At 38.1% G+C, this 23,075-nt stretch overlaps 1 protein-coding gene across 1 annotated transcript in view; it reads right to left on the reverse strand.

Moving 5' to 3' along the window:
- Nucleotides 1-23,075, reverse strand: part of dnah2 (dynein, axonemal, heavy chain 2) — a 138,879-nt gene that overhangs the window by 72,233 nt on the left and 43,571 nt on the right. Inside the window, 8 exon segments of the mRNA XM_042727001.1 lie at nt 10,240-10,322; nt 15,450-15,606; nt 17,240-17,343; nt 18,594-18,755; nt 18,967-19,130; nt 21,219-21,393; nt 21,568-21,724; nt 22,402-22,602. Of these exon segments, the coding sequence (XP_042582935.1) occupies nt 10,240-10,322; nt 15,450-15,606; nt 17,240-17,343; nt 18,594-18,755; nt 18,967-19,130; nt 21,219-21,393; nt 21,568-21,724; nt 22,402-22,602 (1,203 nt within the window).

Consider the following 23,075-nt stretch of genomic DNA (forward strand, 5'->3'; position numbering starts at 1 on the left):
AAGAGAACTTAGTCCAGTACTCACATGCCGTGTGACAGATGCTTCAGATGTGTGCGCTCAGAAAACCGTCAGAAGTTTAAACTAATATAGTATAAAACACATGATTTCAGCACAATAGACATGATAATAAAAACCAAACAGATGTTTTTTAGGAGAGTATCTATCTGAGGTACCAGCTGTAAAGGCATAGCCCTGTTCTGGAAAATTTTAAGAGACATGCACGAAAACAGTCGGTTATGTCTGTGAAGGTCAACAGCTGGGAAAGAAATTGCATGTTTAAATTAGTTCTGCGTGGTAGCAGTGTAACATACATGTATTAATCGATAAATCCACTGCTCTGTTGTCTCCTCTGAGGCTGGGACTCTAAATAGTGTTCTGTGCTCATCAGTGCAGCCAAAGAAAGAACAGTTAGCCCGACATTTTAAATAACGAAGACTGCTTCAGACATCTGTTTTACTATAATTGTGAATACATTGACCCTCGTAAGTACAGCCAAACCTGAACATGGACCCAAAGCTTATTCATAAAAGGCACAGTCACAATACAATTGAAATAAAGGTTCAGTCTGTTAATAATTTGGACAAACTATCATACATCTAGATGTACGAAGCAAACAAAAGAGAGGACAGAGTAAACAGCAGTGGCTCTCGACCCCCCTCCTTGGCATACTGCGTTGCCATGGCAGCAGCCTCACGCGCTGCCGCAGCCGTCTCCATGCCAACGGTGGAGCTATAGCCTCACTGCGGGGATGAACGGTGACTGCCGGCACCTGATGTCCACATCCACATGCACAAACACACACTCTTTTTTATTCATTAAAAGAAGAAAAAATAATAGGAGGGAAGAAATGTTGTTTTTTTTATATTATAGGAGGAGAAAAAGTCGTAAATCTTTTGTTGTTTTATATTGTTGAAGCAGGAGGTGTGTGTGTGTGTGTGTGTGTGTGTGTGTGTGTGTGTGTGTGTGTCATTCATCTCTGTTTGTCTCTGCCTCTGCATCTCCCCGAGCTCTAACTGATGCCCCTGCATTCAGAGTGTGTGCATATGAGCAATGGAGAAGCACTGCACACATACACTTTGCACATCCAGGACAGCAGTGTTAGTCTGTGAAGGACACAAGGGTGGGATAAGAAAGAAAAAAAGAGAAAAGGATGAGTGTAAATACCTCAAAACACAATCTTTCTTTCTCTTAGAGGGAGGAAAAAGGCTGAGAGAGAGCACAGGGCTGATGGGAAAGAATGAGTTTTATTTGTAGTGTATTACTGAGGAAAGAGAGAAAGAAGAAAGGCAAAGAGAGTTCCAGAGAGGAGGAGAGAATAAGAGGAGGTGAGTGACAGTCGTGGGCCACCTGACCTCCAGAGTGACAGCATGAAACGAGGCACAATCTCTTGCCTACGGCACCTACCACCACACACTCAGAGGAATAATCTGTCTGTTTTCGAGTCCAGGCAACATGACAGACACATATAGCATTCGACACACATCACTGAACCAGCGCCTGAGGAAAAACACTTTACACACACACACAAGTCCAGTCCAAGAGCATTTATGGTTGAGGTGAGCCACTTTGTCTGTAATAGCTGATATTAGTTGAATTCACAGTTGCACATCATGAACATTTTTAGGAATGAGATCAACAGGTCAGAGCACATTCTCTCATGCATAGTAGTTTAAAATTTATGTCAAAACTTATGGAATATTTTAAATTAGTTTAAATATTTTAATATTTAAATTACATTAGTTTGGGGTCAGTAAAAAATGTTTGCAAATGACTGAATGTATTTGATCAAAAATACAGTAAATACTGTGAAATATTATAATACAATTATATTGAAGTAAATGTTTTCTATTTTACTTATTTTAACATTTAATTCCTGTTATGGTAAAGCTAAATTTTAAGCAGCCATTACTCCAGTCTTCAGTGTCACATGATTCTTCAGAAATCATTCTAATATGCTGAAACTTTTCTTATTATTATTGATGCTGAACAGTAGTAGCAATTTTTTAAAGATTTTTTTGATAAATAGAAAGTTCAAAAGAACAGCATTTATTTAAACAGTTACCTTTTGTAACACTATAAATGTCTTTACTGCCACATTTGATCAATTTAATGCAACCTTGCTAAGTAAAAGTATTAATTTCTTAAAAAAAAAAAAAAAAGTATTGTTGACCCCAAACTTTTGAGTATTAGTGTATTGTAGATAACAGTAGTTTCTAATATGTTTTTTTTCCCCCAAAGATTTGTTTTTGCCGTTTTTTTTGCCTTTATTACAATAGGACAGTGTAGAGCAGACAGGAAGCGAAGTGGGAGAGAAGGGGGGGGGGGTCGGTAAAGGTCTTCAAGTCGGGATTTGAACTCGGGACACCCGTAAAGCAACGGCATTGTATGTTGGTGCACTGCTCACTAGGCTATCGCTGACAACAACTACAGTATATTCTATTTAAATATGTTTCATAATATAAAATGTATCACATTAATATAATTTAATATAATATTCACATATTGTTATATTAATATAATATAATATATCCCCTCCTCCATGTGTAGAGAACACAAGGTAAGAACCCTTTGAATCATAACACAGCTTTAATCAAGTTTAAGTGCACTTATGAGCACTTGGTGTTTTGCCCCGAAGCCACCATAAAAATATAGCACAATAAATGCGAATGATGATGGCTGAGAAAGAAGAAATCATGTTAGTACGCTCTGCATTTCTGCATGTAATAGTATATGAATGAATGACCCATGAAGAGCTCCTCTGCTGACAAAGTTTTGGATTATGATCATCAAAGAAAGCATTAAAAACATATATCAAAATATAACAGGATATATCTGAAGATGAATGGCAGAGAACCTGCTTAAATCCTCAAACCCAGACAGTTAATATGAGTTTATTAAGCTATTACAGTATAAGTGGATTATCAGGGTGCATATAACTCCAGAAATATTACATAACTTTAATCCCAACATTACTGATCAATGTATAAAATGACAAAAAACTGGCCATTGTTTGGTTATGGTTCAACACTCTTCAACAGGTGTTCAACTGAAGTTTTTTTTCATACTTTTCGCACATTAAATTGATCAAAAGTGACAGTAAAGATATTTAACAAAAGGTTTCTTTTTCAAATAAATGCTGATATTTTAACAGTTCTATTAATCAATGTATCCTGAAAAAAAATATATATCATGGTTTCTCCAAAATTATTAAGCAGCACAACTGTTTTCAACACTGACAATAAGAAATGTTTCTTGATATGTTTTCTGATCTCTTACCAACCCCCAACGTTTGAACGATAGTGTGGACATTAGTATATGTATATTTTTTTCCTCAAATGTTATTTTCTGTTATTTATTAGTGTTTTGTCTATTATTTTCTACCGTGGGTATCATTTTAATAATATTGTTCTGACAGACATCTGTTGTTATGGAAAAAAACAAAGATATTGTTAAATGTGGACGGAAGGATTCAGCATGGCTGCTATGAGAGGCGGCGTCTCTCTCACACACTAAGAAAGGCTGTAAATTATCACCTCTGCTATAAGTGATCACACATTCCACCCGCCTGCCGCAGGCCTCTGATTCAGACCAATCACCGGAGACCTGCTCAATCTCCTGTGCTCTCAACTCTTTCTTTCTCTCTGACTCTGCCTCACACACACATGAACATTAGCAGAGGGAAAGGTGCGGTGATGAGAGGATTCATTCTCTCGGTCTCTCTCATATATACACACACAGCACAGCAGCTCTTGATCTGTCATATTCATCACTCTCATCACATCATCTAACTGTGTGTCTTCACTGCAGGCTGTTCGCAGAGCAGGTGAGAGAGAGGACTGAAAATCCCTGACTACATTACTACCGCCACAGCATTATCACACACGCACATACAGCTATCAAAATAAGGGACGTGTCATTTTTAAAAATATTTTTAAGCAGCAATATTTGCCACCTGGAATTGATGTTCACTTTTATAATGACCTTTTTTTGACATCATAAAAAACAGGTACGTTGCCCATTTATGACAGTTACTTGAACTGAATCAACTGCAGTAAATTCTCTGCACAATTATGGCTGTTATCTGTAAAATCAACATCACCATACAATACAAAAGGAGCTACAGATGCAATATATATTTAATATCAATAAAATTAAAACTGTTAGAATGTGTTTTTTTCAAAAAGCTGATTATATATATATTTTTTCTATTGAAAGCAACTTAATTTTAGCTACACATTCACCAGTAGCTGCCTCTGAGACAATAAATGCAGATATTTGACAATTACAGCCACTACAGTGTCTGCAGAGACACTAAACCCATTATTACAACAAAATATGAAAATATCATATATTACAGATAAATTCACTAGTATGCTATTAACATTTATATATCTAGGACATTTTTTCCACTTCCAGTGACATTTTTCCTCCAAGCCATGGTTCATTTCTGACTCTTTTCTGATTCTAAATACTTTAATTATAATTACTACAGACTATTCCAAAGTTTCAAAATGCTTGTAACTGCTTTAAAAAAGGGTAACATTTTATATACAAAACAAAAATTAAATACTTTTTTTTTTATTCTGTCAGATTTAGATGACTTCAGTAAAAGACAAACAAGCAAGAAGGATAAATAAAGAGAATTACCAACTAAACATTCCTTTCGTATCTCCATTATTAAATGGCTTTATTTATTTATTTATTTTTTTTTTTTACAAGACTTCAAACATCTCCACAGATCAAGAGTATTTCTTTATCTCTCCCTCTGTTTCATAGCAAACACAATTCCATAACCTCTTTGAATGAGTCTACTGTTTGGGTGTGTGTGTGTGTGTGTGTGTGTGTGTGTGTGTGTGTGTGTGTGTGTTCGATCAATGACTTTTCCATTCGCCCTGCTGTCATACGGTGAGTACATCAGAGAATGCTGAAACTCATATTTACTGCAGGGTAGTAACTCTAGCAATGGCCTTTATCTCTCTTCCCATCTCTCTCTTTCTCTCTGAGCCCAATCAGGGGGCTTGTGGATGTTAATTGAATTGGGCTGAGGGTCTCTTTCTAATGCGCAGCAGATGGTCAGGGCATTCCTGCTTCCTTTATCTCACACACACGCACACATCATACACATATAAACACACACATATGCACACACACTAGGTGGCAGTGTTGTACTACCCTGGCCCAATGAGTCACAGTTATAGCCCTAAAGCCATTATAAAGCAATGAATGCTGATCATTTAGAGAAAGTGACCATGTGTGAGTTAGAATGTGAAGCTTTGCTCTATGCCTATAGAGTAAACTCAGTCTGCTTACCAAGTAAAGTGCCAACCTAGGCTGTTTCTTAAATGCATACTGATGTTCAAATTGAAGCAACTACTGTCTAAAAATGCTGTCTATGTAGCCATCTCACTACATTTTGAACAGCCTATAGGTACTAAATCACACAAATTCGCACACACACTAACAAACTTACAGTGTGCTAACAGAAAACACATAGAGGAGGACATGACCTCTCAAAATAGCTAGTCATCAGCAAAACTAGGCTGGGACATTCATCTGCAGCTGTGTGTGCGTCCAAACAGCAGCATATGCACGTCAGGACAAAAATGTGCACTGTAGCAAGCTCTAAATAAAATACAGTGTTGGTAAGGAAAGTGTGTCTAATTTAATTATAGAAACTAGCATATGCATAAAGTGTTTGCATACACGTTTTGTCCCGCGTCATTAAAGACCAGTTACGACTGCTGGAAGAGTACATCGGTCAGTCGAACCGTCGGTGCAGGGCGGTTTTACCATATATTCTGCAGAACTGTCACTCGTGCAACTGCAGAGCAGGCAAAGAGATGCTTATATGCACTGGGTTTATACAATGGGTGTGTGTAGCACGTACAATGCGGGGCTGTAGGTGGTAATTACAGGTGATTTGCACTCCGTCCTGCTAAATGTGTGGAAACGCTCAATTATAAGTACACGGCAGCAAACAGAAAGCCTCTTCACTGCAGGACCATTAACACACACGGCTCCATCTGTGTGTGCGAACACTTCAGCTTCTATCATGAATACTATCATCATTAATCATCTTTTCTCCTTGCGGACGGGGCTGTCCATTATTGAGAGCCGGAGTAATTTGGAATTGATTCTGTCCCCTGTATACAACCCCACCACTGAATACTAAACACACAGAATTTGTTGATATGGTATACATCCCACCAACAAAAAAACAGAGGAAGAAATAGAGTGATCAAAGACGAGTGAGAGAGGAGGGAACTAAAGATAAAGCATATGTCCACTTTTGTTGCAGCACTGACGGGGACGAACAATACCAGCAGGTATGTGTGCTAAAGAGGGGAGAGAGAGAGAGAGAGAGAGAGAGAGAGAGAGGCCACGTCCTTTCTCTGTTCTGCAGGATCTAAGCTTCAAGAAATATGCAATAAGAATCTTCCCCCTCTTTCTCTATATATCCGTTCACTCGCTTTTTTGTCCTTATGCCTACCTGTCAGCAAGACACCACCCCCTGTGATTCTCTCTCTCTGTCTCTCTCTCTCACAGGTGGGTGTGAGACATAGAGACGGCATATGACAGCTTATAGCACAGAGAGCCGCAGTCTTTATGACTCTGCGTATTAGTGCCTTACTAAACATACACACAATCATGTTTCCAACCGAGCTGCTTCCAACACAGACTTTTTAGGCAGAACGTGAATGTATGGAGTATTTAATTTGATTTAAATGAAAACAAGACTATGAAGGACAGAAGTACAGGGAGATCAATATCTTAATGGAGACCACGGACAAAAATTAATGGCTAATTCAGAGCCCCAAAAGAAACTTTTTGAATTTATAAATATAGTTATTTTAGTGTTTGCTTTATTTATGCATTGATTTTTCAATTGAAAATGTCTCCGCAGGAAGGTTTTGTCAGATTTAGTTAACATTAAGGAACAATTTTGCCCCAAAACTGCAGCTAAGTAAAAAAAAAAAATTTACTTATCCATCAAGAAGGAGAACATAACTTTTACTGTTTTATATATAAAATTTATTTAAAATGACTACAGACTAACCCTCCCCCTAAAACGTTTTAAAATTAAATGTGCAGCTTTTTTTTTACATCACTATTAACATATAAATATATACAGTATGTATATATATATATATATATATATATATATATATATATATATATATATATATATATATATATATATATATATATATACACATATATATATCAGGGCTGTCAGTCAATTAGAAATTCTAATCTAATTAATTACATGATGTGTTGATTAATTAATCTAATTAATCACAAATTACATTTCGCTGTGAAAACACCCTCAAAAGATTATTTAAAGCTATTTTTGTGTTAAATGAGAAAGTATTAAGTAGACATTACAAATAGTAGATTTAACCAAATTGATTCAACAAAATTTATTACACATAAACGTTTGGGCTACAACAGCCTAAAATAAACTATGGAACATAAAGGAAGAATTTTTTTTTTTTTTTTTTTTTTTTTTTTTTTTTATGTCATCCAATGGAAGTCCTTGGTAACCAAAACAGCTACTGTATGTTACCAACAGTCTTCAAATACCATCTTTTACCTTCTACAAAAGAAAGTAAGTCATTCAGGTTTGAGTAAATGATGACAATTTGAAAATTTATGGTGAATTATCCCTTAAAATTTTTTCCCCCTTTTTTAAATGAAATAATATTTTAAATAAGAAACTAAAACTGCCAGCAGGTGGGGTAAATATATGTATGAGTCATTCATTCATTCATTCATTTGATTCCTTCAAAAGGCTGACTCATTTAGGAATTCAGTAAATGTCTCTCTTTATTAATGGACCTATCCGATTTGTTCAAAACCATAGACTGTAAAAAAGATGGACGACCCTCCTTCACTCTCTTCCACCGAAGAAAAGTGAAGCCGCCAACATCCCAAAAGGGCGTGGCCAAATTGTGCTGATTTGGGACCAGAGTCTGCGCAGTAGTGAGCAAAGTGGAGCCGCATCCGTGTTAAAAATATTACACAATATTAACTTCTTGTTTAATGAACTGTTGTATAAAATGACATTTGCACTCGTTATATTTGGGACAAACAGCACTCGTGATATCCTCTCGTTGCTCTTGTGATATTGCTCATCATATGAGACAAAAACTCATACAGCACCATTTTTGCACCAATATCTTGAATTTTAGGGCATAACTGCATTTATGAAGTTGTTTCCCTGCATCATATTTGTCAACAGTCAACTGTTTGAAATGTAAGATGACGTACAGGTTTGGGGGCGGGGCCAGTGCGTTAACTGGGTTGAAATATTTGAATCACGTTTTTTCATAACTAATTATTAAGTTAACACGTCAAACTGACAGCCCTAATTTATATATATATATATATATATATATATATATATATGTGGTGTGTGTGTGTGTGTGTGTGTGTGTGTGTGTAAGCGAATATGATCTAATTCATATGAGAAATATCATAGACCAATTTGTCAAACAGTATTGACACAAAATTACATAAGAACACAAAAATCTATATAGGAAGTCTCCGTAGAGACTCATAAAAAACAAGCTAACACTATGGAACTGCTCTTACATCAAAATGGACAAATAGCTAAAGAATTTCACAAACAAACAAATGCTTTTGACCCGTTTCCGATTCATCCATGCAACTCGCACATAAACGCTTATACACGCGCGCACACACTGCTTCAAGCTAAATACGAACAGGCCTGAAGGCATTTTCAGAAAACTTTCAGCCCTTGGGAAGGAGGCTGCTTGTACAAATGATTCTATTAGATTAGAGCTTTTGTGCGGCTGCCATATGCACAAAGCATCCTCTCCAGTTCTTATCTGCTCACAGCTCGTTTGTATAATTGTGAGCACTAAACACTTTGTGAAACTCCCGAACGGTCTAAATCAAATCCAAAAGAGCAACAGCATCATTTGAGCTCATCTAAACACTAGAATGGCTTTTCCCGCTAGTATTTATTCGTTCATAGACAGTTTGTTTTTTATTGGACCCTTGACTTGTTTGCCCAGAAGGCTTAAGCAGCCATTCTGAGTCCTGCTCTCCAATGAGATTGAAAGTAATTATCTTTGTGTCAGAGCTCAAGGTGCCCTGGCATTGATAAGCCATTTAGTCTGTGTATAAAAACATGGCTTGCTGTCAAACACGGATTTGAACCGGACTCTGAGAGACCGATGCTGTCCGGCCAGTGGCTGTGATTCACACCCCGGTGAACTGCCCACCTAGACAGCATTTTTGGGCATCAAAGGTGCTTTTAAACACTGGATGTGTTTCAAAACCTACTGAGCTACACACCTAGCCAGAATTTTTGGATATCAAAGGTCCATTCAAACACTGGCTGTCTTTCAAAACCTAGAGAGCTGCTTATCTAAACAGCATTTTTCCACCTCATAGGCGCATTAAATCCGATAAGAGCATTTAAATATGCCTGTAATGCCCAAATTTCTGTCCAGTAGGCAGTAGGCGGCTCACTGGGTTTTAAAACACAGCCAGTGTTTTGTCTCATTTGCTCATTCTTTCTGTGTCATAAAGAGTAATATGATAATGTGGAGTTACTAGCTCCTCACACATGGCGGTTCTTCCCTGCAGCAAGGCGCTCCATCATGTTGAGGAATGGTGTTTTTTAGGTTATGGCTTGTTTTTGCCACTAATATATTCACATTACGTGCTGTAACAGCATGGATGAAGCTACTAACAGTCCCTAGGTGGACAGAGAGTCTGCCAAAAAAAAAAAAAAAAAAAAAAATTCAGCAATTACCCCTCGACTGGACAAGCATGAAAGTTATGGTACAATTATGTCTCAGTAAAAAAAAATCCAATATATCAATTAGGCAAAGTCAATTAGGACAACTCCCCAATTAGGATGGAAAATCTGCTGGTGGAAGCTGTAGGCTGTAGCAAGCTGCTAGAAAAGAAAAAAGTGTTTCAAACATTAACTGTTAATTTTTTTTATTTATTTTTTTACTTTGTTCTTGTGTTTTCTTTTTCTGAAAGAAATCATGCTGCAAATGAAACCTATTGTGAAAATAAAATACTTTCTTGTTTAGTTGCATCAACTGCTGTGTGAATAGGCCCTCAGTCCAGGGACTTACAGAGAATCACTGCCACCTCAGGAAGCTGAATCATCATTATCATCTTTTTAAGATTCTGCTTATTGAGCACCTCTGCAAGCTTTTGACGTTTGACCTTCTGGAACCTCTGGCTCCTCACCTCAGTTTGTGGTGACCTTTGTCTTTGTAGGGTGTGATGTCCAGGGATGTTTCCTCCCATGTCTTCGTGATGCCTTCCAGTGTCTGTAAATCAGAGGTCAGCATTAGGCTTTTTAATGTTAGCACTAATCTTTCCAGACACATTCCACCTCAGCACTGAATGCCACATTGCATTAGAGCTGGAAGGGTGGCCATCAGTCTCATGGGGATGTTAGACGGCTAGTGACAGGGAAAGAACATTGATTGGGGCCACTGCAAAGTTCCCCCCACAATAAAAGTCATAGATGGAGTCTTTCTAGAAACGCCAGACAAGTGCCAATGACACTTTAAAGTTGTCCAAATGACTTTCTTAGCAATGTACATTACTAATCAAAAAATTTGGTTTTGATATATTTATGGTAGGAAATGTACAAAATATCTTCAAGGAACATGATCTTTACTTAATATCCTAATGATTTTTGGCATAAAAGAAAAATCGAAAATTTTGACCCATACAATGTATTGTTGGCCATTGCTACAAATATACCCGTGCTACTTATGATTGGTTTTATGGTCCAGGTTCACATTTATCGGCATCACAGACACGTCCTAACATTTGCTATGCTTCAAATATAGTGTGCTGTCTAACTAGACAACCTAGAAAGCTGCACACCTACACAATTTTTGGCATCATAGGTGCATTTAAAGATTCAAGCTATAGCTGAATTTTAAACAGTCAGCTGCCTACGTAGAAAACACTTTTGTGCATCATAAAGGTATTGAAAAATGTTTCAAAATCTATTCAGAAACCAACTTATCCTGTTTTCTCAAAATGTGAGCTGCCTTTTTATTTTATATTATTTAATGTTTTATTTGTTAGGGACAGATACAAAAAAACAGATCAAAATGAAACAACAGTCATCACATGCATGTACCATAGTGCTTGTAGCCAAAGCTAATTTACAACACTTGTCCCTAGGAGGGCTTTTATAAATTACAATTACAATAAACAAGTAGTACATAGATTTATAATATAAGTACACTAAACATGACTACAGGTTTGTTGATGTATCAACCAAGATTTCATGGCTTTCTTAAAATGATTATAATTTACAATAGATTTTAAATAGTCAGGCAATGAATTCCAAAATTTTACACATTTCACTGAGAGAACAGTCTGAGCAAATGATGTTTTACAATATATAACTTTACAGTTTCCACTAGAAGCCGCTCTAGTGGATCTACTGCTTCCCTGCAACCTCTCGAAAAATGTACATAAGGGCATAGGAGCAAGACCATTTAAACATTTAAATACACACTTTACATAGTGAAAAAAGACAAAGCGAGCAAAGCTCAAAATCTTGTATTTACTTAGGATCTGACAATGCTGGTATCTTATTTGCTTTCTATCTAAAATTTTCAAAGCTCTATTGTAAAGACATTTAACCTGATTAGTTAAGGATTGATTTGTCTGAGATGAAATAGCTAATCCATATGCCATATGTGATAATATCATCGAATTTAAAAACAAAAACACATGATCATATGTTAAACAATTTCTTATTATTCTAAAGCTAGTGAGATTTGCTTTAAATGTTTTATGTAACTTTTTAACATGACTTTTAAAATTGAGAATCTAAAATCATACCAAGATATTTTTCTTCTGATACTTGTTCTATAATCTCATCTTTAATTCTAATGTTTAATGATTCTGTTACCGGTAAATTTCTTATTGAAAAACATATGGACTTTGTCTTTAAGTTTTTGAAATTAAAAAGGAGGCATCAAGCCAAGCTGACACTTTCTCTAAATTTCTTGTTAACTTTTCTTCTATGTCCACACAGTTCCTACCAGATACATAGATAATCATGTCATCAGCATACATTTGAAGACTCGCATCAGGACACACTTCTGGAAGATCATTAATATATATGCTAAAAAGAATCGGACCCAAAATTGTTCCCTGAGGAATTCCTATCTTAATATTATGAGAAACTAGCTTAAAATTATTAATGACCACACTTTGTTCATGATTTTTTAAATGCGAATCAAACCATAACAGAGATCGTTTTGATATATATTATACTTTGTTATTTTTGACATTAAAATATTATGATTTATGGTATCAAATGCCTTTTTCAGATCCAGGAATACTGCACCAACTTTAAATTCTTTATCGAGTGACCGCCTAATATTTTCTAATAATAAGCAAGTAGCAATTTCTGTAGAATGGTTATGTCTAAAACCAAACTGAAAAGGGTGTACAAGATTATTAGTCTCTAAGTGATGCAAAAATTGTTCTGATACAACCTTCTCCAGCACTTTAGAAAGAACCGGGAGAAGGCTAATTGGTCTACAGTTAATTATATCATCTGAATTCCCAGATTTGAAAATAGGCTTTACCAATGCTTTTTTTCCAACTATCAGGGTACTGCCCAGTTCTGATACTGGGTTTTAGGCAGGATTTTGTTGTATTAAAGTCAACATAAAGCTGTTTGGTTTAAAAGTAACTTCTGTATGAGCTGTAAATCATACACTGCTATACTATTACCAATAGACAATGAACCATTTTTGTCTCCAAAAAGCTAAACAGGGAGCCATCTAAATTGTGACGACTCGTGGCAGGGAAATCGGTTAATCGTGGCCCCTTGTAAAGTTCCCCCAAAATAAACGTCAGAGACAGGGTCTTTCCAGAAACACCAGACGTGCAACGATGCTTCTCATTTACACTCTTTCTCTTCTTTTTCTCTCTCTGTGAGTGACTTCTAGGTGAACCGCTCTGTGCTTTGGGGGTTATGAGGGTTTGCTCTCCCATTGCCGCTCTCGAACCAAAGCTGTGTTGTTGTAACCTCTGCAAGTACAGAGCAGAACGTCTGGGAATCTCCCTGGGCCGAAAGCGAGAAGAAAGAGAGGAAGAAAGTAGGAGAGAGGGGAGAGGGGAGGAGTATAGCCTCCCACACTCTGACAGCTGGACAGGGCAGCTCTCCTCTGCAGGGGCAGTAAAGGCTGCGCTGAAGGAAATTAAGCGCAAGGCTCATTTCCCATGTGGCCGCCACACATGACCTACGACTGCAGCCTGGGGACAGACGCCTCCAGCAGCACTGCGCTCATACTGTACTGCACTATTACTGAATACTGTCCAGGAAATTTTCCTTTTCAAGTCTAAAATAGGACTATAAACCAGTCGACTCATAGGCCTGTTTCACGCATCCTGGGTCTGCAACACGTAGCTTGTGCTTTTACACTAAAGGCATTTCTGCTGTGTAGCAGCTCTATTCAGAAAATAAAGTGACTGCTGGTTTACTACATTGCATATTTCTTCCAATAACAGCCATAAATTAATAGAAATAATATAATGGATATCGGAAGTGGGCCATTGAGAATTATTACAAACTTGATAGCCATGAAATCTAATTACACGAGGAGCTGGAATGACATTTATATCCAAATGCTTTACACAGAACCCAAAGCATAGCTATAAACTGCTTAAAGCGTCTGGATTCAGTCAGTCTTTACTGAATAAAAAGTGCTCTTTGTGAATTCGCCTCAGCTGACATGGAGGTGTTTTTCAAGCAATATGCAATTATTCTTCTCTCAGTATTATGTTGCTTCATAAAAGCCAATATTACAAAAAATATATATAGTTTTAATAAAATGTTTAAAGTACATGTTCAACTTTTGTTTCTGATGAGTTTTATAAAAGCCTGTTTAGGCATCAGAGAATAAAACGAATAAATACACTACAGTTCAGAAGCGGATAAGCTTTTTAAATGCTTCTGAAAAAAGTATCATGATCATCAAGGTTGTATTTATTTGATCAAAATTTGTAAAATATTAAAAATGTGTTAAATGTGAAATATTATTACAGTTTAAAATAACTTTCATATCTGAATATATTTTAGAATATAATTTAATTTATACATGTGCATGTGCAATTTTGTGGAAAATATGACGTTTTTTAGGATTCTTTGATGAATAAAAATTTAAGAGAATATAATTTTTGTTATAACTTTGTAAAAAGTGTTTTAATTGGTTGCTTTCTTGATAAATAAAAGCATTAATTTCTTAAAAACTCAAACATCAGAGCAGTAGTGTGAAAAAGTTAACTGCGACTTGATATCTTGTGATTGTGACTTTAATTCACTCAATGTGATTTTTAAAACTTGAACCTGTAAATATATTTGTCATAATGGTGACTTATTTCACAATGTGAATATCTCATTTACTTTTTTCAATTTTTTACTCTGAGACAGAAACCAGTAATGGCATGCAGCAAAACAAAGCTTAGCACTAAAGTGCTACTTTTATTGCTGCTCATGTGATGAAATGCTGTAATGTGGGCACCAAATGGGAACCAAATATATGCATGTAGTGCCACAAATGCAATGTGTGAAACAGGCCTAAGTTTTAAAGTAATTAAAAATCTGACTGTAGTATAACCCTAGTGCAGTCTGATAATTTTGTACTCATAAACACCTCTGCCTTTACATTCAAACTGTTTGACTAATGAAAACCACATCTGCACTGCTGCCAGACTCTTAGACTGGGGCTCTCTGCTGTGATTCTCTGCTGGGTTCAGTCTGACTACCAGATGTCACCCTGAGGATATCATCTCTGACCTTCTAAACCTGACCTCTGACCATAATCCTCCTGACGGTGACTTTCCTTTTCTCTTTAACATACCGAACCTCCGAGGAGCTTATGCACTGTGAGAGGAGCAGAGAGAATTGAACCTTGATGAACTTACAGTCCTACGCAGAGCAAAAAGAAATAGAAACAAAAGTGAATAAGGAAGACACTCTTAAAAATAAAGGCTCCACTTATAACTGAAAAGGGTTTTACAGCCTCATACTATCAGAATCATATGATATGCTTTTTAATCATTAAATTTTGTCCCTATGATGTCCACTTAATTTGGTTTTCAGGTTTCCACAATGTTTTAAGTGAAAGTTTCAGTGCATTTTCAAATACTCCTTCAAAGGATCAGGGACAATTTGATTTATCTTTTGCTTTAAAAAAGTCCAATATGCTGATCTGAAGAACCTAACAACTAATAAAAAGGACATTGTTAATTTCGAATAAACCATACACAGTGGCAAAACCAATGAGAAAATGGGTTCTTTGTTGCACTTTGTTTCAGAAAAGAATGTTTCTTATAAAAGAACAAAAATGACAAAAGGAAATAAATGAACCCAAATGAGAAAGAGAGAGTTCTGAAGAGGGATATCATACCTGTTCTATTGAGAGCTCTTTGCTGGCCGCTCCTGATATGTCACTGATCCGCTCTGCATGGTGGTCCAGACCCAAAGCCACAATCTTCTCCAGTGTGAAGTCTGCCCTGGTTGGGTCAAATGTTTGCTGCACTTCTTGCCTTATTTGATCCCAATGTCTAAAATAAACAGATCCACACCATTTTTTGAAGATAAAATCTGCCTGGCCAAGACGCTTTGACATTGACATATAAATCTGAGCTCAAACAGGGTGGAAAAACCTTTTATCAAAGCCATTTGATCTATTCCAAAACCTAATGAGCTGCATTTTAAGACAACATAGACGCAGTCTCTGAGATGAATGCTTTCCAAAAAGAAAGGGCAACTTAATTATGCTGCCTCCTAAAATTTGTCCAAATTCTAAAGTTGCATGTAACCTTCATAGAAAAGGCAATGCCAGAATACACTGCGTTGAAATAAAAGATAAATACATGATGGAGGAAAAGTATTTTAAAAAATAATAATACATATAATTAGAATACAAATGCAATACTTTTCAGTATTATATATGTAAGAAAAAGTTGTAATTAAAAATAAATGACCTTATTCAATGTTTATATATATCAATATGTCTATATATACACGCTTATACAGCCCAATAGGTTTTGAAAAAGAGCTACTGTGTAGGCCATTAGGAGAAATGAGTATGTTAGTAATTCATTAATTAAAGGTATGAAACAAAACTCCTGAGCTAAAATTACAGACAATGTGTTATTTGGAGTATTTCAAGAGCTGAAGAAAAACAGTCCACTGCGCTGTTCTGGTACAAAAGACTGGTCATGTTGACGGTCAGATTTTGTCATAATAAACAGGTGTGACGGGCGACGACAGCGCAAGGATTGATTTCTCCCGTGAGAGATCCGGCAGCCATGATGCACAGCTTGTTGTCTTCTCTCAAAGAAATCCACAGAGACCATCAGTACATCTGATCCACAACAAAACACAACACCGCTATTTCAAAAAAACATCCTGCCAATGACTCGCCCCTCTGAGATCGGGCCCGAGCATTCTGGGACGCGATCTCTCCTACGAGTGCCTGTTTTTCTTTCGCTCCTCTTGTCTCCCGTTCTATCGGTCATGGACTTCTGAGGCTGGAGCTCTATTTATTTTCATCTGCTTCCCTGATGTGCTGCACCGGCCAGCGGGAGACGCTAACAGGGATCTTTCAGAGGGTTACATCAGTGTGATTAGCCAGCTGTCATCAGGGGAACGTGAGACCTGTCTCTGCCGTCTCCACCAGGGCTGTTGTAGCACGCCTGATTGGGGCCGATGGGCTGTTGTTTTGGGAATGCCAGATCCAATCAGATGGCTTAGGGGGCGAATGACAGGGCAGAAGAAAAACGAAGAGCGGAAAACGTCGCGTTTCTCTCGGCAGGGATGGCGCCAGAGTGCACAAACGCTCTGCGTGATAGAAAGGAGAGAGGTGACGAGCTGTAACTGAGGGCTGGCTGTCAAGGTGTAGGATTACAGCTGATCCTAGAACAGCAATCGGCACCAAACCTCTGCCGCTGATGATTATCAGCTAGACTTTACAGCACACCTCAGGTCACAAGCAACAGAGGGCATTATCCTGAACAGAGAGAAGTTACAAAGAGAGATTGTCCACTGAAGAGACAACATGAAAGAGGACAGTGTCATTTTGTCAGGAACCACTCTTGATAAGGAGGATTAGAGTGAGAATGACACTTCATTATGCTGAGGACACTGATTCGTGTGCATGAGTGTGTGTGTGTGTGTGAGAAAGACCCCCACCTCTCTCTCATGGCTGGATTTCTAAGGTCTGTGATCAGTGGGATGATTTTCTTAAACTGCATGATCCTGCTCTTAGAGAAGTCCACAACCTCCCAGTGCCTGTCCTGAAAGAACACACACACATCTGTAATAGTCAGGATCCCTCTGTAAGCTGTGGTGTAAAATGCTGAGTGCTGTGTTGTGATGGACTGATCTCCTGTCAGTGGAAAAGCACCCAAAGGGTCTGAATCAAGCAGGTGTTTCTAATCTGCTTAAAGCTAAATGTCAGGATAATGAGAAGCTGGTGAGAAGAGAAGCTAAATTAGCTTTAAAGGGTAATTAGCTACACAAAAGGGCTTTTATCACAGTTACAAAGAGAAACGAAGAAATGAGAGTCTCTGCTGGACCCTAATGAAGTAGCATCAGTATGTGTGTGAGTACAGTAGAAGATGAGTGAGAGACTGAGACATCACTAACGCCGCTGATAGCAGTTAAGTGGGTCCTGATGGCTGCTAGTTTTTTTTTATGTGAAGGTCCTGTTAACTGTGGTGCTTAATTAAATTTCTAATTAAAAGTGCATATTAATAAATATTATTTGTATTGTTTTTATATATTATACATAATACCACACCTGGAAAGAAATAAAGTCTGTGCTGAAAACATAAAATATGAAGATGAAGCACGTGCATCACTTCCAGGTACATTAGCAAATCAAAACATATACAGTACCATTTAAATATTTGATGTTAGTAACCTTTTTTTAAGCTTTTAAATAAATCTGTTATGCTCAACAAGGCTGTATTAATTTGAACACAAATATAGTAAAAAGATTAAAAAGTTTTTATTTTAGTGGAAAAGCCAAAAATACAGCTGTCATCACAGGAATTTTTTAATTTATTCCTGTGATGACAGCTGTATTTTTGGCAGCCATTACTCATTGTCAACTGATCCTTTAGAAATCCTTTATTTTTATTATCAATGTTGAAAACTGTTGTGCTGCTGGATATTTTTGTGGAAACTTCCAATTCTACTGACCCAAAACTTTTAAAGTTTTTAAATATTTTTAATGCATTTACAGTATATATATTTTTATATTTATTATTTATGTATTATTTTAATGCTATATTTTGACACATTTTTTATGCATTTACAGTATATATATTTTTATATTTATTATTTATGTGTTATTTTAGTGTTACATTTTGACACATTTTTTATGTAATTGTTGTAACACTACATAGCTTAAACAATAAAGTCTGTACTATTCTGAAGGATAACATTGTTAATTGGAAACTCCCATAAATGTCAGTTTGGCCATGGAACTGACTAAAGTTGAGTTAACTCCAGATGTGTAGGGTCTGTTGCGCTGGCTTGCCTTGAACTCTCTGCTGAGTGTGTGGAGTCTTTTGAACATGGTCTGGGCGGTGTTATCCATGGCCTCGGTCTGTAGAGAGGCCAAGTGACCCCCCTTCCACTCGTCCCAAAGAGCCTCCCACTGCTGGGCAATCTCCCATACCTGCTGCAGGTAATTCATGTCCTACAAACACACAAACACAATCTAAACATCAGGGCATACTGAACCAGAAGTGACCTTCACCAACAGTATCAATATTGTTCAATTTGCTGTCAAGCAGGACCACTGAATTGCCCTCAGCCTGCTTGCACTCTGTTGTGCTGCTTTGTGTTGTGTTTTTGTGATGTATTGTACGAAGAAAGGTTTTTATTAATGTAACAGCAGTGATAGGTACCTTCTCAAGAATGAGGATGTCTTTAGAGGCTGGCTGTTCAATATTAAAGATGTTGAGACCATAGCGTATGTTCTGCTGCTCTTCTTTAAGAGCCTCCAACTGGGTACGCAGCTCTGACACCTGCTGTAGTGCAGAATCTGGGGCTACACTGCTGCCAAATGGACCTGGACATATATATACGCACAAATAAGACCATATACAACATGAAGACAAAGATAAGACCACACACACAAGCACACAGATGCATGGTTAATGATTAAAAAACTGCACATTTAGCTGTCATTTCCCCGGAGAGCAGCTTTGTCGCTCTAAAAAAAGCTCAATGAATTCCTATTGGCCAGAAAGTTAGCAAAGTGAGCATGTTTCTCACAATGTGCTATTAATGTGGTTTCACAGTTGGGGGCTCAGCAGGTCAGTGGGTCTCTTTCCTGAGCAGAGTGTGAGTTCTGGCTCGGACCCAGCTCCGCTCACAAGCCCGGACTCCCACGATCCACGCGCACTTGCGACAGCTTTGATTTACGAGATATTTGATCTTTTGAAAAGCGCCTCATTCATCTCAAGATGGCAACACACAACGTTTACAGTAACACACTCACACAGACACCAGCAGGGCCTGTTATTTGCCCAAGAGGCCACTGTGATATGTTTATAGGTGCGACTGTTTACGTCTGTCAGCGTTCATAATGGATTCCATCAAACACACTGGCTAAATCACACACTTGCATCTCCGGCAATTACAAAAACCACACATTTACACGATTCAGCATTAAGGCAAGCCATTAAGCAGCATGTGAAGATCCATCGGGGATCTCCAGTCAATATTTGCGTAAAGTCTGATTTACTGAAGCATTTAGCACATGTTGAAGTGCATCGCTAGTGCAGAATGCATTCAGGAGCATTGGTGTTGAGAGGTTTGATGACGCCCAATCTCTCTCTCCGTTGTGCCTGAGTAAAACGTAAAGAAAATCTAATTAGCTAATGTTAAAATGTGCTAAATTTTTGATAAATTTGCCTTGGAGACTTCAACCAATCATACATGTTTAATTGGCTCTGCGCTGAGAAACGCAATGTCATATTTTTCCTCCGCACCGGATCTGAGAGGGAAAGTCACGCTGGGTCCATGGAGAGCAGGAGATGAGATTTTGAAGGGGCACCTTGGCAGGGGCCAGTAGTGTGTGTTTGGACTGAATGAGTGTGATATTATTGAAACCGTCTCTCTCTTGAATACAAATTTCTCCCTGCACAAAGCTGCTTCCTGGCCTCATTAACCTGAAGGAGCCCGCCATTGTTTGCAGGAACAATCCAAACAATCCTGCCGTTCTCAACAAGTTGCAGCTGCCGCTCATGTTCCAAAATTCTGTGGTTGTGGGAAATAATGACAGTGAGCGTTGAGCGTGTTTGCCACGTGTTGATTTAGCGCAAAGCTTTCACGTTAATCGGCTGTGCCAAAACTCCAACTTTGTCTGAATCAAGACGGAAAGGCTTTTGGACTCATACTGGGAGGAGAAGAACATAGAAGAAAAGGACACAGGGAAGGAATGGTAGGAGATCAAACTGAAAAACAACAAACTTCACAGAGCTATCAGTGATCACAAGGTAACGCAAACACAATGCAAACGAGATGGGGAGCGAGTAAGCAAAGAAGTGCAAGAAAAAGGGAAGAATGAAAGAAGGGGGAAGGAAAAGTAGGACGAAAACTGTGCTCTTTGATACAATTCGGCACAACATGACTGTACGTGGAGAGAAGTGGCAGCGCGAGAGATTTTTTCAATCCCATTTTTAATGGAGCAGAGAATAAACAGCGCAGAGACACCAGCAGAAGGACAATGAGAGAGAGAGAGAGAGAGAGAGAGAGAAAGAAAGAAACAGGGCGGCAGAAAGGCTGAGAGTGCAGTCAAGGGCAGGATGCCAGCGTGACGGTCACTTCTGCTGTAGGTGAGGCTCCATGGCGTTCTGAAACATTATCTCAAGGCTAATTGGTTGTGATGTGCCGTGGGGCATGTGGGAGGTTGATGGCTCTACCCAGCACTCCCAACCACGCAGAACACCCACGGTCCCAGAAAGCAAAGGCCTGCGGTGCCGCCCATGTAGCGAACTGACCTACAGAAAAAGAGGCATGCTGGGATGTGAAGCTCACAGTAGGGTCTGAGACAGCACTGGCAGTCATCCTACTGACCGCGTGTTTGTGTGTCTGTGTTTTCCTATTCTGTAACATTCAAATCTCTCACGGTGATGTGTATGTGTGCGTTCACCATTGCTATCGAAGCTCTGCAGGGCAGACTGTGTCTTCTTCTTAAACTCCTCAGAGGAGAGGACCAGCCCACTCTTCATCATGTCTTTGTGTTTCTTCAACATGACGTTACTGTCAATCACAACCTGCTGAAACCACACCCACTCTGAATTCAGAGCCTCCAGCAACTCCAACACCTACAGAGATGGAAAGAAAGAGCAAGAGAAAAAGAACATCTAAGAGCACTGAAATAAAAATAAAAGCACAGTCAAATATGGAATGGAGGCAAGAGATGAAAGTGTATTTAGAAGACGATTTGACTGGAACACCTGAGGGAGTGTATGTGTGTGTGTGTGTGGCGTGACACTCACAGCGGGGTCGACGGCAACCTCGTATTTCTCAAGGATGGCAAACTGCTCGTGGATGGGCGGAATCTGACTTTCTATCTTACTCAGATCTGCCTGCAGAGTTTCCAGAAGTTTTAGACTCTCTCCCAACTCCGGCAGAGTCTGAGGAGGCTGAGACACCCTGAAAACACACACAGCCAATGACTCTATACGCGTGGTAAATATTTAATGCCTATTGAATGAAGTGAATTACACACAGTAACTCAGAACCAGTCACATATAGATGCTCTGTTTCAAAACATATTGAGCTGTCTACCAATGTAACTTTTTAGTATATGTCGCTATGGAGTTGAAAAGGAATTCTGAGTGGTTTTCAGCATGATGAAATGCTGTGGCAGGGCTGTTGCTATACAACAAAATTGCTAAAATTTTAACTACAATAAATTAAAAACAGAAATAAAAACTATTGCTAATTCAAAATATTAATTAAAAACTATAACAGTATCTCAACCATAACAAATTAACACTGGCTCAAGTCAAAAGAGCCCATCCCTGAATGTCCACGATATTTTCTTGCTAGTCAATGGAACTATTTATTAGTGTCAGGCCATTAGCTTAGCAACAAGCTAATGCCAGACTCAACTGGAATCAACAGAGAGGTTGGTCGAGTCTCTTATGCTCTTCACGTGAGGGGTGTTAATTGCTGTGGCATGCATGAGTGACCATTAAAAGGGTCGCTGCCCATGAAGAGCGTTTCAAATTGGTCACTTATGAGGTTTCATTTCAGTTAGGATCCCAGCTGCTTATATAGAGAGCAGACAGCGAGGCACGATTTTGGAACAGAGCGCTCACACACACCTGAGAGCATTTTCCTGCAGGAAGCTGTGCAGTTCCTTTAGTTTGGCACTGGCCATAAGGCTGAGCAGCTGTGTGAACTTGCTCTGCCACTCGTTACAATGTTGCAACAGAGAGAATTTGAGTGGAGAACAGTCCAGCAACACGAACTGCAGACTTAACACTGTCTCCTCCTTCTGGACGTTATTCGCCACCTCTGTGTATCTGCACAAAGAGAGAGAGAGACAGAGCATAAATGAAGTAGATGATTCTCATGAAACTAATCTTAAACCATAGCACAATGAAAATTTATATAAAAAAATTATATTATGTACATTTTAACACAAGAGGTGTGATCCTTCTTAAAGATTACCAATAATTTAATGTCTTATTCCCTTTTTTTCATAGTTTAGTGTTATGTAAAAAAAAAAAACTACAAAAAAAAAAACACACATCTAACATGACTACCTGGACAATTTAATAAAAACCACCTCAAGTTCATCAAGTTCTCAAAATGGGAACACTTGTGAAAGCAATAAAGATGTGCTTTCCCATGATAAATCTGTAATTAGAGTTCAAAAGAGTTCAAAGATGGACACTTGGATGCTTGTCTCTTAATTTTTTCTTCCTAAGAATGTTGTAATTGTGTTTGTAATTGTTATTATATGCACTACATATTCTCATAACCGCTATTGTTG

Source organism: Cyprinus carpio, chromosome B7 (assembly GCF_018340385.1).
Source record: "Cyprinus carpio isolate SPL01 chromosome B7, ASM1834038v1, whole genome shotgun sequence".
Taxonomy (NCBI): domain Eukaryota; kingdom Metazoa; phylum Chordata; class Actinopteri; order Cypriniformes; family Cyprinidae; genus Cyprinus; species Cyprinus carpio.